This window comes from Silene latifolia, chromosome 4, assembly GCF_048544455.1.
Source record: "Silene latifolia isolate original U9 population chromosome 4, ASM4854445v1, whole genome shotgun sequence".
NCBI classification, from domain to species: domain Eukaryota; kingdom Viridiplantae; phylum Streptophyta; class Magnoliopsida; order Caryophyllales; family Caryophyllaceae; genus Silene; species Silene latifolia.
The window spans coordinates 92,481,871-92,499,070 of NC_133529.1; the positions used below are offsets into that span (position 1 = coordinate 92,481,871).

The 17,200-nt window shown below is 34.7% G+C and overlaps 1 protein-coding gene across 1 annotated transcript; it reads right to left on the reverse strand.

Moving 5' to 3' along the window:
• Window positions 1-3,450: 3,450 nt before the first annotated feature.
• LOC141651776 (uncharacterized) lies at window positions 3,451-4,056 on the reverse strand. Its single transcript, XM_074459474.1, has one exon. The coding sequence runs from the start codon at window positions 4,054-4,056 to the stop codon at window positions 3,451-3,453; it is 606 nt and encodes a 201-aa protein (XP_074315575.1).
• Window positions 4,057-17,200: the final 13,144 nt, after the last annotated feature.

Below are 17,200 nucleotides of genomic sequence, written 5' to 3' on the forward strand. Positions count from 1 at the left end.
CGGTATACAATTAATTAACTTTTTCAATTAAGGTAATTGTCCTATAGGTGTGACCTTAAGGGATCAATTGATCACCACCGTCAAACGACAATAACGTCAAACTCTAGTCAGCCAATCGTTACTGATAAATGTTGATCAATTGACTATATAATTGAATCATCCCTTATGTATTCTTATTATGAGTTTTAATAATGTGTTCGCACTACTGTTGAGGACACTTACTCCAACAATCTCCCACTTGTCCGATACAAGTGTGCGTCACCAATTCTCTTGTCCTATTACATCTCCCACTCAATGCAAGGTGGCTTGCAGGTCGTACTTGCATTTGATCATATCTAGAGTGGTTTCCTCAATCTAGAGAGTAACTGTTTTAACCGGAATTATCTGCCGTAGATACCTTCCGAGCGTGGCCACGCATTTTTAGTTCACTACTCCTCGAGTGGCGCTGAGATTTAGTTAACCCTGACAAGGGGTGGACAATTCCTATCGCACTATTCCCTTTGAATAGCCACAGCTCATCATGACCCAAAAGATGCTCATTTGCCTCCATTTATGGTAGTCGTAGAGCAAAAATCAAAGGCAATTAGAAAACTGTGCCACCTTGGGCGAATAGTCTTTAGTCAAAGAATCGACTCAAAAAGAATACTATATTAAAAATTACAAGAACTCTATAAGCGGTCACTGTCCGACAGAGTGTCCCATACAGTCTGCCTATGTGATCGACTAGTCATCCCTTTTGACTCTATGGCAATTGAACTTGCCACCAATCGACTCACACTCTAGTCACTAGGAGACGTCACCTCATATAAGTAACTAGGGGCCAATACTATATGTTAATCCAGTTCACTTTAATAGGGTTTAAACTTGTCTCAACAACCTATTTTGATATAACAAATTAATAAAAGAGTTTTAGAATAAAACTCAAACGATAAATGCGATTATCACATATGAACAATCAATACAATATTATTGCTTCATATCTCATAATCTTAAGAATATAAAATCCATGTTACTTCATGGCGGTTTGATCCAACATGCAATAAAAGCTTGGTTAGAGGATATACAATGTAATCCACTCATCCCAACTTCATAAATTGCAATTTCCTTCCTTCAATGTAATCTCTTAATTACATGAATGTTCTAAGTACATGTTTAGACTAGAATCTAGGCTTGGGCTCTTTTGCTTGAAAGATGCTCCTACTGTTATCATATAACTTGTGATAAGATCCTTGGTGGAGGGATCTACTTATAGTCGTTTTGAAAACTACCTTATCATTATCACAATGTATTCATACTCCGTTTGTAGAATTCACAATGGTTGACTTTTCAATGTTATTCTAGCTATTCGCACAAGATCAGCCTGAGATTTCAATCATCTCTATAAGCTTGGAAAACTCGAATTGTGTAACCTTTAACATAACTCATTGTCTCATCCAAACATAATAAATAATCCTTAGTCCTTCTTGAGAACTCAAGGACGTACGGAGCGGCTATCCAATGACCTTCACTTGAATTGAAACGTTATTGACTTGCCATGCTCAAGGCGTACAAGTCATAGGGGGGTATGCAAATCATGACATATAGAGTCTATCCAATGGCGGAAAAATTGGGAATCGAATTTAAGCATTCAAAAATTTTCAGGTTTAGTGGGTAACTGTGACAGCTTCAAGGTAATCCCACATTCATCGATATGAAAACCTTCTCAAATTGTCAATGTTTTAAAGATGAAGAATTTATCAATATAAGACTCTTGACTCCATGCCAATATCCTCTTGAATTTATCACCATAGACTCGGATATTAAAGATGCATTGCACCTCTTCCTAGTCTCCTAATTACTCCTTCACGGAAGAGAGTATTGGTAGATCATTCTTAATGAGCATACTAGATATAGAAGATGATTTATGCTTCCACTAAACATCATGTATAATCATGGTTCTTCGACAACTCGAGTGAAACCATTCTCTTATTATCACATGATTGTGATAATCTCCCACTCATCCTCATGTATAATCACGGTTCTTCGACAATTCGAGCAAAACCATCCTCTAATTATCACGAATGGGAAAATATCTTTATTACAATCCTTTGATGCTTGCTTAAGACCACACATGGATCTCTTAAGTAAGCTTACATGCCATGTTAGGATTCTTAGATCTATATCTTAGGTTTTTGTCACATACACATCCTTCTCTAAATACCCATTTAGAAAAAACGATTTAATGTCATTTGCCATGCTTCATCAAAATGAAATGCGGCAACTACTAACATGTTTTGGCTTGGATAACATCATCATATTTATCCATGCATTTCTTGTACCTTAAGGCTCTATTTACTTTGAAGTGACTATCATCTTATAGTAAATCTACTCTAGAGTATAGAATCAAAATTGGATTGTAATGCTTAGGCTTCTTTGCAACAATGTCGATTGGGATTACAAGTAATGACCACTTAATAGGTCATAGTTCCACCATTACTTTCTAAAAGTAACATATTAACTATAAGATGTGGATGACTTTGAGAACATTTCCTCGTGTCACCTTATAACATATGATTTTGTAGCGATTTTCTCTCACTCTATATTTTAGAAGTACGTTTAACTTCTAAAAAGATAGCCTTATGAGCTACAAACACTTTGTATTTATTAATCGTGGAGTAACAAAATGCACATGTAATCTTTAAGTGACCTATAAGACAAGTTTGTTTAGACTTGAGTGTTAGCTTATCAATAGACTTGCTCTTTAAATTAGCTAAACATATAGGAGTAGAATCCATGTCATTGACAAACTAGGAACTTTTCCCTTCCATAATTCGTATGGAGTTTTGAAAGTGGTTTTAGTATGGGCTTTCCAAATGTGTGTTCGATAACTCGATTCGACTCACAATAGATTGATCTTATAAATGTAGTGACTTAGAGTCACAATCCTTAAGTGGGAATCAAATTCACAACTTAGGCATGCACCATATTGAACAAATCATTATATTTCAATGTGATTGAAAGTTTTTGAATCGATTTGCTTTATGTTTTAGATATTATAATAAAGAAAGAACGTCTTAGAACTTTGAAATGCCATAAACCGAAATGACTTGGGTTGAAAGCCAAGCCATTTAAAACAAAATACAATACTTGTTCCGAAAGCAAATAAAGAAATTTCCACGTCTAACATGGATACATAATAAAGTTCTTAGACAATGTCTAAACATAAGACTATTATGAAGACATATTCAAAATAAAATGCCAAGCCAAGTCCATGGGTCTCCTACTATGCGGCGGCTACTCTAGTTCCCAAGTTGGAGATCCTCTTCAAGCTTGCTTAGCTTTTCCATTGTTCTCATGCCCTAAATTCAATAAGAAAGGTGAGAACCAACACTAGTATCATAATATAAAGTTGAGGTGGAAAACAAATAATATCAATAACATAAACTATGGAATAATTATAACCTACTGGAGTCACACGTCCATCTTTAATGTCTCCCAAGTATTTGGGGCAATTGCACTTCCAATGGCCCGTACCATTACAATAATGGCATTTATCCTCGGAAGTGGCTCCCTTCTTGGGTTTGGGTGAGCTATTCTCCCTTTGCCCTTGTAGGATGTTGGCTTCTTGCCTTTGTTGGCACCCTTTTTGAGCTTTCCCTTACTCTTAGTGTTGATGTTGAGCACATCCTTGCTAGCACTCACATTAAGACCCATATCTCTCTCGGCTTGCACAAGCATTTTGTGCAACTCATGAAGATCGGTCCTCATGTTTTGCATGTTATAGTTTACTCTAAACAGAACATAGCCTTTGGCACGGCTCAAGGAATGGAGTACTCGGTCAATAACTAGTTGTTCGGGGATTTCTACCCCTTTCAACTTGAGAGTCTCAACATGCTCACTCATTTTGAGCACATGAGTGCTCACTTTTTGTCCTTCTTTGATATTTAGCTCAAAGAATTGAGAAGCCGCTTCATATTGCAATATTCTAGGTGCTTGTGAAAACATGGTCACAAGCTTAGTATAGATCTCATAGGTGGTGCTCATCTTTATGGCACTCCTTTGAAGATCAGCTTCCATGGAGAAGATCAATACATTCTTGATCACGGCCGATTCCTTTTGGTAGGCCTCATAGGCCTCCCTTACGGCATTTGAAGACCTAGCATTAGGTGTAGGGGAGAAGGTTCGGTAAGGAAACGAAGTTTGTCATCACCTTCCGCGGCTAAGCGAAGTTGCCCATCCCAATCGGCGAAATTAGAACCATTCTATTCGAGTTTGCATCGATCCATAAAGGACCGAAGCCATGAAACGGTAGTGAGAGGTGGTGCGGATGAGCTAGGGGTTGTCATTGCGATAAATCAAATTGACTACAAAAAGGAGATAAAGGAAATGTTAACATTTATCGTTTTTAAGACTTGTAAACATTTTAGACAAGTTTAGCATTTATATGAAGACCTCCACCCAATTATATAAATGATTCCAAGAACCAAATCCATACTAACTCGATTGTGGGCCAACGGACCCTCTACAACCTTACTAATACAATTTGGTGGATTAACTCATTTAACCGATTCAACACTTAGAACTCTCGGTCGATGAAATTACATTAAGTTCATCTTTAGCCCGGAACACATGAGCCTACGGACCCTAATACTTCCGTTGAGTTCAACCAAATTTCGAAATGTAATAACAATTTATTACCCCACTTACCCAACGTAAAAAGAAAGCACCCCGGCGAACCGTATTGTACCCCTAATGAAATTGGGATTCATGGGTTCCTACTATTTGGTAAGGCTAAGTCTCAATTTTTGGAAATGTGAAGGTCTTGTCAATTTATTATCTATCTCTTTTAAGTGAACTAAATTAGTGATCTATCGATAATTATAATTGACAAGGTCGAGAACTCGATATAAAAAGATATGCATGTGATGTTATGGCGATTTGGCATGCATGCAAACATATAAAGAAAGAAAACATGCAAAATAAAACAAATTCCTAGTATGGTCTTTCCTAAAATAGAAAATCTAATAATCTATTACAATTCGGAAACGAACTCCTTTGGTCCCTTGAACTTCATGTGACACGCCTCCCAAGGAAACACTGTCTTGATCGAAACTCCTTTCCGAATAGCTCCGTCTTTAGGAAACTCCGACATTACAAATATAATAATAAAATACATTGCATTTCCTATTATACATTTGTAATAAAAATTTAAATCTATTAAATTACAAAACGGTGATGCGAGATCACATTAAAATTACAATCGAATCGATATTCCCTTATATTACGGGTAATACCAATTAAACTAAGGCCATACTAAGATAAATTACATGATTCAAAATTACATAAATTAAAATGACATTCATCTATAAAAATATGCAACAATATATATGTATTCAACATGCAAAATGAATTTGCCAAATCGCCCTACTAGATCGTATCGTATATTCCTCGGTTTTTTTTTTCTTTTGGTGTGGATATTCCTCGGTTTTATGGAAATGCGTGACTTTTAACTTATTAAAATCACAAAATAATACACAAATCAAATTGAAGTCCAAGTTAATTACCCTAACTGTTTTAGGACTCAAAATTTAGTCTATACTAATAATTTGACAATAATTCAACTTGTTTTTATATTATTGCTCATAACCCTAATTATCATAACTTTTATGAAATAATTCCAAATTTAATTACAATAATCTCAAAATTTGAAATTTAAATTTTTGAACATTCTGGAATATTTCCATGACCTTCATAATGTCAAAATTTTGGGTTAAAAATTCGAATTAATTTAGAGAAAAATATAGTTGCGATTTATCGGATTTATCAAATAAAATACCTAAAGCATACGAAAATTAATCTAATCAATTTTCCAACTTCACATATGATATGTAGGATATAAATTCAACCTAAAACAATTTTCTCATGCCATGAAATTCGTTTTAGCTATTTTTAGCTTATATTATCTCGATTTATTCCATTTTAACCATTAAAATGATAAATCATGCAAAATTAATCACATTAACCTCTAATTTTACATAAAATAAGTAAAATATGCATGTGAGATCATATTAAAATTTCTTAGCCAGTTTCATTGTAACACCCACCATTTTAATAAATCTCATTTATTTGATTTTCATTAAAGAGGTTTATTTTTATTTTTTTTATACTAATTTTTGTTTAATGTTTATTTAACACCGTTTTTATTAATTTTAGTCATATTTTATAAATGTACTGACTTTTAATTATATGTCACATTTTTATAAAATGGGAAAACGATTCTGGTTCATCGCTTTTTTGGACAGTGTTAATAGTAATTTTAATACAAAGCATTTTATACACTTCTTACCTTTATAAATACAGAAACATTTAGAGCAATTCTGTGCGTCCACATCATCAAATCCAATTTTTTTTCTTTTTTCTTTTATCTTATCTTTATAAATACAGAAACATTTAGAGCAATTCTGTGCGTCCACATCATCAAATCCAATTTTTTTTCTTTTTTCTTTTATGCCATTAAATGTGGGATCCACAGAAAAATTAAGGAATTAATTAATAAATAACCGTCGTTGTTGATGTTTTGTACGTAAATGATTACATTTTTATTTTATGCGTAAATATTTATGAATAATTTAACGAATTAACTATTTATGAATAATTTATATTACAATAAATAACAACAAATTACAGCAATTTATATTACAATAATAAAAACAAGTTACAAAAAAATTGATACAAATACAATACAAACTTCAATAAGTCTTCCTTGTGACGGGTATATCCGTCACAAGCTTGAGACTGGTCAAATACTACCCACATGGGTAGATAAGACAAAACAGAATGCTACTCCCTAGGAAATTTGCTTTTGTCTTATCTCCCCATTTGGGTAATATTTGACCATTCGCAAGGTTGCGACGGATATGCCCGTCACAAATGAGAATTTGTGTACAAACTTTTACTAAACTTTTTACTACAGTAATAAATTAAAATAACAGTAACGCAAAAAAAAAAAAAAAAAAAAAATCCACCGCTTATGTCGATTTACCAAAAAATTAAATACTAAATACAAATGCAATTATAAATTAGCTGTAAATGAACAAAGAGACTAAAAAACAAAATCCTTTTAAAAATAAATTTTAAATCATGATTTTTATTTAATCATTCATATAGTTGCAACAACCTTAAGAAAATATAAACTCGACTAATAAAATTATATAATTTTTTTAGAAAAAAAGTAAATTAAAATTCAATTTTAAAAAACTAAAATTATATGTTGTTACATTTAACGATATAATTTGTAAAAATATAATTTTAATTTTTAATATTCTCTCAGACCTGGACAGATATCCAATCATCACCGAGAATTAATTTGGAGCAAAAATTTCCGGCAACTATCTACCGACTGCCATTCCGTTTTCAGAAGGTGGCAATGATAGACTACCGATTAATTTCCGCTACCACAAGTTCGTTTCTATGGCCAAATTATCATCATAATATCATAATAGTTAGTAGCCTTGAATCGAATAGCCAAATAAATTATTTACGATAATAACAAATTCAGAATTGGAATAATGGGCTAACATTCATTCACAACAGATTTGAATGAGCCTACACTTTCTCAGAATTACCAATCAACAATCGTGCAAGTCTAGAAAAAACCTCATGTAATTAAAAAACGATTAGAAAATTTATTACTATGGAAATAAATTCTACATAAGATGAAATTCGAGTCAATTAAACAAACTTGGTCAGGTGAGCTCATACCTATGTGGGTCGGGTCGGATCCATGTGGGTCAAATGGAGACAAACACACGTCAATCAATTCGGGTCAGACCCATGTGGTTTAAGTCGGGCCCGACGCATATATTAGGGTTAGAGCCATTAGTTTCGACTCGATTCAGGTTGACTCAATTGTTTCGGGTCAAGTACGACCCGAGATTAATTAATTTCACAGATCACTTTATGAAATTATAACATTTCATAAATTAATTTATTAAAATTACAAGTAAAAAACTCTATTTACTTAAATTAATTAATTTAAAATTCCATATGTGAAAAAAAACAAGCAATTACCAATCCAACAATAATAACTCAGATCTGAGTATTGAGAGCATTAAATGTCGATACTCTTATTCAAATGCCTGATCAGTTACAGGCAAAAACGGCAAGAGAGAGAAGGAAAACGTTTTTCACTTAAAAACTTGCTGATAATGTTAGTAATGTCTTTTCTAAATTGAGTCCCCCTACTACACCACTTAGCTCCACCACTACAGGTATATATCTATCTCTATTAGTTATATATTGTAGTTAGTAATACGCGTTAACATTTTCATTCATAATTGTTTTTAATAACGTGATTTAGGAGGTATATGTAGTCTAAACGACGTGGTTGAGCGATGATCTATGTGTCGATTATGGTGAACCTTTAAATGAAGTTCTTCCTTCTATAACTCTAAATGAAGAAAGACGAGGTCGTTATGTAATAAACTCATCCTATTCATGTGGAGAATGTTCACGAACTCAAGAAAACTCATCCGTTGACTTAATTAATGACGGTAAGTATATTTTAAATATTTTCTTCGGTTTTTTGTGTTAGTCAATAATTTAATTTGTACATAATAATTATTATGTATAAACTTTTAACTTTTAACGTATAATTTTAATATATTATATATCATGTTATAACACCGAATTTGTACATTAATATCACGGATTTAAAACATGTGCGAGTTTCAAACCCTTGCATGTTTTGCACGTGTTTTAACCTATTATCATTATAAAAGAAATAGAGTATAAAATATTCATATATTTTGATTTACATTTTTAAATGTTAATAATTATATCAATGATCTTAAAAATATACCTGTGCAGTTTTGCACGGGTTAAAAACTAGTTGTATTTATTAAAACTTATGAGATAATATTTGCGTCATCCCTTTTATTTATTCTTATTTAAAATGGGAAAATATTTTTTTTTTGGTTGTTTAAACAACTATTTTGACCAATCAACATAAAACTTTTAAGAAGCTTTATTTCTTTTTAGTTTCTTATAAACCCTACTAGATTCATTAGGGTTTCATTCAAACAAAAACCAAAAAAAAAAAAAATCAAATTCCTGCTGCTGCTACGTTACATTTCATTCTGCCAAAAAATTTACGTACGTGCTTGCCTTCTTGCTTCTTTATTTCTTTTTACAAATTATTCTACGTTCGTGCTTGCCTTCTTGCTTCTTTATTTGGATCGACCATCTCTCATCATCCGTTCATCCTATTCTAAGGGTTTGTAGAGGAAATATTGAAGGCTAGCATATGTGGATTCGGATTCGTAACAAGGTAACTTCGACGTTACTCAGTATTACATCGATTTAATTGTTGTAGTTGTATGTATTATTGGATTTTTAATGTTTTATGATGATTTAATGATACATATGATTTTCGAAACCTTTAATTTCTGATCTTTTGATATCCATAATTTATTTTGACTATGTATAATTTTATTTTGTCAATAGGGTATTTATTTTGGTTGATTTACAAGTTTTATGATCAAATCGATTGTTTTGATATTAGGGTTTTAATAATTCGTTTTTATAATTTAAACTGATGTAAATTATTTTTTCTGGAATTAATAGTTGATTTTAAGATACCATGAATTTTCGTGGTAATTCTTTTGGAGTTTTAGTATTTATTTCATAATTTAAAGTAGCGATGCAGTTTTTGCTATTATAACGATTCTGTTCGGTTTTAATTATGTTAAAAATACTAAATTAAATCATTAATTCACGAGATTTTAATATGTGGCAGCTACATGGAGTATTAGGTTGTTTATAAATTTGTAGGTCTTCAATCATTATTTTCGATTTATGGTGTATTTAACAAATTTGATGAAAATCGTTGTTAAATCTGTCAAATATGTTCGTCTGTTTGTAAAAATCATATCACCTGTTTTTATTTCGAATTTGCAAAAGTGTAAAGCATAAACTCCTTTTATTTATAAGTCTAGAATCTACACAAAACGTTTCATAAATTTTCAATGTACGGTTTGTTCAGAAACAATTATTTATTAACAGCTCGCCTGTAAACTGTGAATCTGTCATCAGTCAAAAGAATATTTCGTAAACTGACTTTTTCTTATTATTCAATGGCTAACATTTTTCTCACAGAAATTTTATAATGTCTAGTTATGTTTATAATTTTGCCTTGCCTTAAAATATTTTCTAAAAGTGGATTTATGAACTGAAACATTCTGGGTGTCGTTTTCTGACAGTTTCTAAAAATCAATTTTTAGACCCCTGATACTTTCGTAATTTAAAGTTGGTCAAAACATGAAAGTTGTAGCTAAAAGCTACAGGAAATCATGAAAATTGGCCTTGCGTCATTTCAATTTTTCTGTAATTAATTATGAATTTTACAATACTGTTGTTCAGTTTTATAGACTAATATAGAACTCCGTCTCACTAAAGCCTAAGTAATAAGTCTTTACTAAAGTACCTTAAGTCAAAGGATGGTCTTTAAAGTTTAATTTCAGTAACTTAATTTATGTAAAGTCCTTGAATAAATTTTATACCTTTGGATTTAAGTTTAAGTTTTCTAATTCGAATAAAATAAAAGTGTAGTTCACTTACGAACCATTTGAAGAATATACTATATCACTTGGGATATTTTTAAGTTTGGAATAATGAAAGTAAAGACAGAGAATAATAAACCAAGGCATACGGGTTCTTATACAGCTATATGATTGGGTACCCTTGTGGTAAGTACAGATTGTCGTAGAGTCATGTACATGTACTTAGACTGGGACTACGCACTGCGTGGTAAGACGAGTCCTGTTATAGTTTGTTGTCTAGTGAGTGGACCTGGAGTTGGTCACCTTTGCGTGACACTGGGTTCTCGAAACTAGTGTAAGATGCTGCGGTATCAAGGAGTATAGCCAAAGTGAAAATCTAGCCTGAACTATATTATTTCCATTCTATCATTTGAGGAATTTTGCTTTTAAGCATGCAGCACGTTTATTTTAAGCGTGAGTTTGATAATTTATTTTTGTTACATATGTTTTTGATATTTCAATCTATTTTTGATATATTATTGCTTTTGTATCATTTATATCATGTGATATGGCTGGGAGAACGTCGAGTTACTCCCCACTGATTGTGGCTGTTATGTTTATAACATGACAGGTATTAGCTGTAATACTCCGTATTTATAAGTCTTTGGATACTCTATCGAGTAGGCCTTACTCTGTCGAGTAAGGGTAAGTTGCGAAATAAAATAGTTTCTGACCTGTTGGGTACTCGATCGAGTAGCTGGGGCACTCGATCGAGTAGGGGGGTACTCGATCGAGTACCTTGGGTACTCGATCGAGTGTCCGGTTTTACGGGGAATTTTCTCGGGTTTTGTTAATTATGCGATTAAGGTATTTAAGTATCGTCGTCATTGTTTTAAATCACTTTTACAAAACCTAAAACCCTGTTTAAGAGAGAAAGCAACAAGTTCATCTTCCTAATCGCATTCTTAGCAATTCCCGGAGTTCAGACGGTCAGTTCTTGTCGTTGTTTATATCGTTGGATTCCTTGCGTCGAGGGTAAGATCTACGTACCCTTTTTATTGTCTTTCCTTTGATTTGGTTAAACCCTAATTTTGGGATTGGGGGTTTTTATGATTTGTTAAGGTTAGATTGTGATTATGTGATTATGTGATTATGTGATTATGTGATAGGAGAAGGATTTGTAAAGGAGAGGTTTTGAGACAGCTGCTAGATCGTCTGATGATTGTGTGGCTTTCCAGGTAGGATTTCCTACTCAGTATTAGTCCCATAATGGGATATTGGTGATGTGCTGTAGTTAGTTGTTTGATATGATGATTGTATTGTGTTTGTGGTTGTGATTCTTTGTTGATGGTTCTCGAGATGCGTTCTCGGCCGAGTGGGGTCACTTGCGGGAGTGACTTCACGCCCTAGTTTCGCCCTTCGTGGAACCCGCCACGGAAGGGGATGTGAACATTAATGGGACAGGGTTATCGCTCGTACGATGAGCGGGGCTTAGGTGGGAACGGTGCGGTCCCCCATGGCGTGTATGGGTCCGGTGGGACGGTCGATATTGAGATGATGGGAATTGGTTGGTGGTGTGTGTGTGTGTGTGACGGTTAATTGTCTGTTTATCTTATTGTTGATGTATATTGAGTTGTGTGATTAATCGACCCCGTTTAAATGTTTTAAAACGTGGTGATCCATTCGGGGTGGTGAGCGATTGCAAGCGGTATATCTTGGATACGCGTGGGATCTAGGGGATGGAGTCATCACATATCGAGTCTTTAGTCTTCCATTTGTGTTTGTTAGGACAGTTCCTTTCGGTTGGTTTATAGTTTGAGAACAGTTGTATTTTGCTTCAGTTGGTTTTGTAATGTAATCACTTAAACTTATTTAATTAAGTATGTTTCTTCATTGTCTTATGATTATCATGCCTCGGGTAACCGAGATGGTGGCATCCTTATACCTGAGTGGTCCTGGTAAGGCACTTGGAGTATGGGGGTGTTACAAATGGTATCAGAGCGACGATCCTGAAACCTGTAACCAATGAACTTAATGAACATAGGGAGTCAATTAAAATGAACCCGGGGTAAAGGTTGTAGGAGCTAATGCAAAGACTTGGGAGACGTCCTAAAGTCGCGAACTCGCCCTACAATTTTGAACCGGTCACCATGGGATAAGTGTCGGGATCGTTATGTGCATATTGTGTGATGTGTGTATCTATGTAGTAGTATGTTGCATGAATTGATGATGATGACGTGAATTATATGTTGGTGGATTGTAAAGCATGAAAGTATAATGATTGATACATGTAATTTGGCATGTTATAGTTATGTAAGGGAAAAGTGTTTTGTCTATATATATATATATATATAGCGATGTGTAAGTCTACATGTTGTTGTTGTCGTGTTGAGTAAAAGTACAGAAGGTTGGGAGTGTGAATTGAACATGTGCTGAGTGAATATGTTGAACGAATATGGTGGATAAATATGTGGTATGATGGATGAACTAGTGGAAAAGATGAATCATCGTGGTAGTAACATGTGAATAGGGGACTTGATGTCATGTATTTGTGATTGTGTTTACGAAAAGTGATAGAATAAAAACATGTGGGTAAGTCATAATTGGCAAGTTAGATAAGTTATGTGCATGATGAATGTTGTTGTTTGGCTTTTGAAAATAGTAACATATGATTATGAATACTGGTTTTATGAGTTTTGGACTGGTTTTGCTTGCTTGGTTGTTGTTTAAGTTGTTTGGAAGTAAAATCAAGTAGTTGTGTTTTTCGATTATAAAGAGGTTGTCTTTAAAATGTTATAACTTGAGATTCATAAATGATTTTGATGTGATTCCAATTGGAGGTGATAGCTTGTCCTTTTACGATTCTAACGATAGGTCACACGCCCAAAACGACCAAGAAATGAGTGAGTTATGACTGTTTTACGAAAACTGGACATCTTGAGAATTGGGGTACTCGATCGAGTATCCTCGGTACTCGATCGAGTAAGGGGGCACTCGATCGAGTACGTTAGTTACTCGATCGAGTAGCCCTGGTGATTTTTTTTACGTGCTTCTGATCTTGACCTACTCGATCGAGTAAGTCCCTTACTCGATCGAGTGGCCTATACTCGATCTAGTGACCCTTGTTTTGGGTCATATGCTTATCTTTTGACTTCGTTGCATATTATGTTTAATTCAAAGTTATTATTTTGCTTCTTTATGCATTGTTTTACATGTATGATGGTCTTGACGCGTAAGTTACCCAATCTTGTGGTGTAGTGAGTGACACCTGTGGTGAGTATGAGTTCGGTGGGAGGACATGAGTTATACGTGGTTGTAATAGATAGTGGAAAAAGAAAAGGAAGATTGTTATGGCTTAATTGAGACATAGAGCATGTTTTCTGAGATGAAATGAGATGAGTAATATGAGTGTGTGTTGAGTAACGTAAAAGTAAGTGAATGTGGGCAATGGATGATGTGAGTCTGAGGAACGTGAGAACGAAAGGATTGAGAGTAAGGATATGGATAGTGACAACTTGAGATGTGTAAAGAATTATGGAGGGAGGTAGTTAAGAGCCGTGTGGGTTAAGAATATACATAATGAAAGTTCGTTTTAAAGGGGTTGAGAAGAGTGGTATATAGTGAACTTTGTGGAGACATGTCGCGGGGTGGAGATTTGGCTTTTTAAGAGATGAAACTATTGTGGGTTTTTCTTGGGCAATTAGCGGTATGAAAGGAATTTTGATTTCTAGAGATGTAAGAAGGGAGATGCAATTGTTGAACAGTAAACGTTGATTCTATGGATGGATTAGTGGCAAGGGTGATTGATGACATAATAAGAGAATATTTGTGGTAAGAAAGAGGGAGATGATATCGATATAAAATAATGGGATTTGAGTTTTGGAGCGATGAGAAGGTAATTGGTGCACTAAAGGGTTAGATAGAAGTAATAAGGAGTTGAGCTATTAAATTGGTATTATTGAGTGTAAAGAGAAAAGAAGGATAAAAGTAAGCTGAGGAAAATGTTCACCGGAGTTATGTGATATAAAGGTAAGGAATCATCGAAATGTGTGATAGTATCACGAGGATGTTAGTTGAAGGTTATATAGGAGTTTCAGGACAACATGATTGATAATGAGTTTCGAGGAATTAAGGGAGTAGGAAGTTGGTGGAGTATTGGCACGATACGAGATATTTGGTGGAGAGTTGGATGACAATACAAATAAGATAGTATTGGGAATAATGTTGAGGTAATTTTGTGGATGGGTTCTTTGTTCGTTATTTGGAATGTTAACCAAAAATAGGAGAAAAACCATGTTATTTTGATATGAGTGTAAGAGGTTTGATATACGAGCGGTGGTGGCATTGTGGTGTTATCACTAGTGGTTAAGAGTGTTGGTATATTAGAAAGGTAGCAATTCTAAAGAGGTGAGTTGGTAGGGACTGATTGTTGTGTATGATTGTGAGAGGGTATAAGATGTGGTTAGATGAGGCGGATGCTAATAGTTGAATAGTAAAGGTATGGTTATATTTGGCAGGAAGTGATGGTTGTGCGAATGGGGGAATATGTTATGAGGGGCATATGAGTTAAACTCGGGCGACAGGTAACCTTTATCGAGTGGTAACTTACGTGGTCAGGATTGACTAGTTGGTTGTGATTACGGGTCTATGATATGTGTAAATGTTTGTGTGAGGTTCTGACCTCACAAGAAGTGGTATGGTGTGATAATTATAAAGTTGTTTTATGAATGTTCTGTAATATATATGTTGGACACGGTAATTTAATTGAATGATATCCAAAAGGGTAATAATGTGATTAATTGACATGGCTAGTTATAATTTTATGTGTATTAATAACACATGTGTATTCCATGAAATGGTAGAGATGATGTTCATGAGATGCTTATCTGTGTATCCATATAATATGTTGAGTGGTGACGTAATAAATGGATTTGAGTAAGTTTTTCTTGTCTGAGAAGTTATGCTGAGTCGGTGTTTATGGGAATTGTATGCAGTTGTGATGTCTATCGGTGTGGTTGTGGTGCTTCGGGTGGTGATCCGGGCACGGTACATAGTGCTGTGATACGGGTATTTTCGCACTACGGTGTGGCTGTTGGTGGCGGTGTTGTGATGCCGTCACCGGTTGTGGTGGAGTAGGCGGGATGATTATGATTCGAGTTTCGTAAATACATACCAGTCATACATAGATTGTTGTTTTATTTGTTGTTGTTTCCTGTGAGTTTCAGTTTGGACAAATAGACTATTGTTTTGTTTGCTAATGTTTCTTACAAGTTTCAGTTTGAGAAGGAGGGTAGAGTTTAATATAAAGAGAGTTGTATATGTTTTCGTTGTTGTCATGGTATAGTGACATTACGGTTAATGGGACACGGTTGTGAGAGGTTGTTACAATAATTATGATCTTGTTCTAGTTAAGGTTTCAGTAGACATGGTAATGGCAAGTGAGTCGTAGGACATGTGTGGTAATGACCCGAAAGATGCAGGTGGTTCATAATCTTTTGTTGAGACAGTGAGTGTAGGGTATTGGGAATTAGTGTCATGTTAAGTTGTGTATGAGTTTTGCGGTAATGAAGGAAAGAACTTGAGGATCTAGTGTGAGTATACGTAACGAGTGTGGATCGGGAGTTATGCTTCTGGAAGATAAGTGCTTTACATAGCGAGGTATGTTGGTTTGGCAGTAATAATGAAGAGTGGGTATGGCGACTTGCTACGAGTTTATGGTATAGGTTAGGTGCTATGCCGAATGAGTTGAGGAATGAGAAATGTTTATGTACGGGAGCCTTGGATATAAGAATAGTGAGTGTTTGGTTTATAAACGGTTATCTTTGACATATAGTGGTAAAGAGGGTAATGAAATATAGCTAAGGATTTAGTATTAGTGAGTTACGAGGACGTAACATTTTTCATGGTGGTGCATGCGGTAATATAATTGGAAGTAGAGTGTTAGCGTAGCGTAAAGGAGGGATTTGTTTTGTGGATAATACTTATAAAAGGCCATGGCCGTGCTTGTAGTAGGGTGATGCTTCGGAGTATGAGAATATTTTATATAGTGTTGACAGTTGGAGGATAATGTTATGAGTCTGAGTAAACTTCGAGGACGAAGTTCCTTTTAAGGGTGGTAGAATGTAACATTCCGTTTGATGTCTATAAGTGTCTTAGTATTGGGTTTGATAGTTGATGATATTATGGAGCTAGCAGCATTAGAGGATGGTAGTTGATTATGTATGGAGTTGGTGTCGTGAGAGATATATATGTGGTAGATACGATATAGTGAGTCATGTTGTGGAAGTAAACATAGTCGGTAGAATGGGGGTTAAGAGTTCATGTTCTATGTTCGGTCGAGTTCTTGAGTCCTTAGCTAAGTTGTTGTGTCTTGGTCGAGTCAGTATGGTTGTTTTTATGCATGGGTTGAACTTCGGGGACGAAGTTCTTTTAAGGAGGGAAGACTGTAATACTCCGTATTTATAAGTCTTTGGGTACTCTATCGTGTAGGCCTTACTCTGTCGAGTAAGGGTAAGTTGCGAAATAAAATAGTTTTCGACTGTTGGGTACTCGATCGAGTAGTGGGGCACTCGATCGAGTAAGGGGTACTCGATCGAGTACCTTGGGTACTCGATCGAGTGTCCGGTTTTACGGGGAATTTTCTCGGGTTTTGTTAATTATGCGATTAAGGTATTTAAGTATCG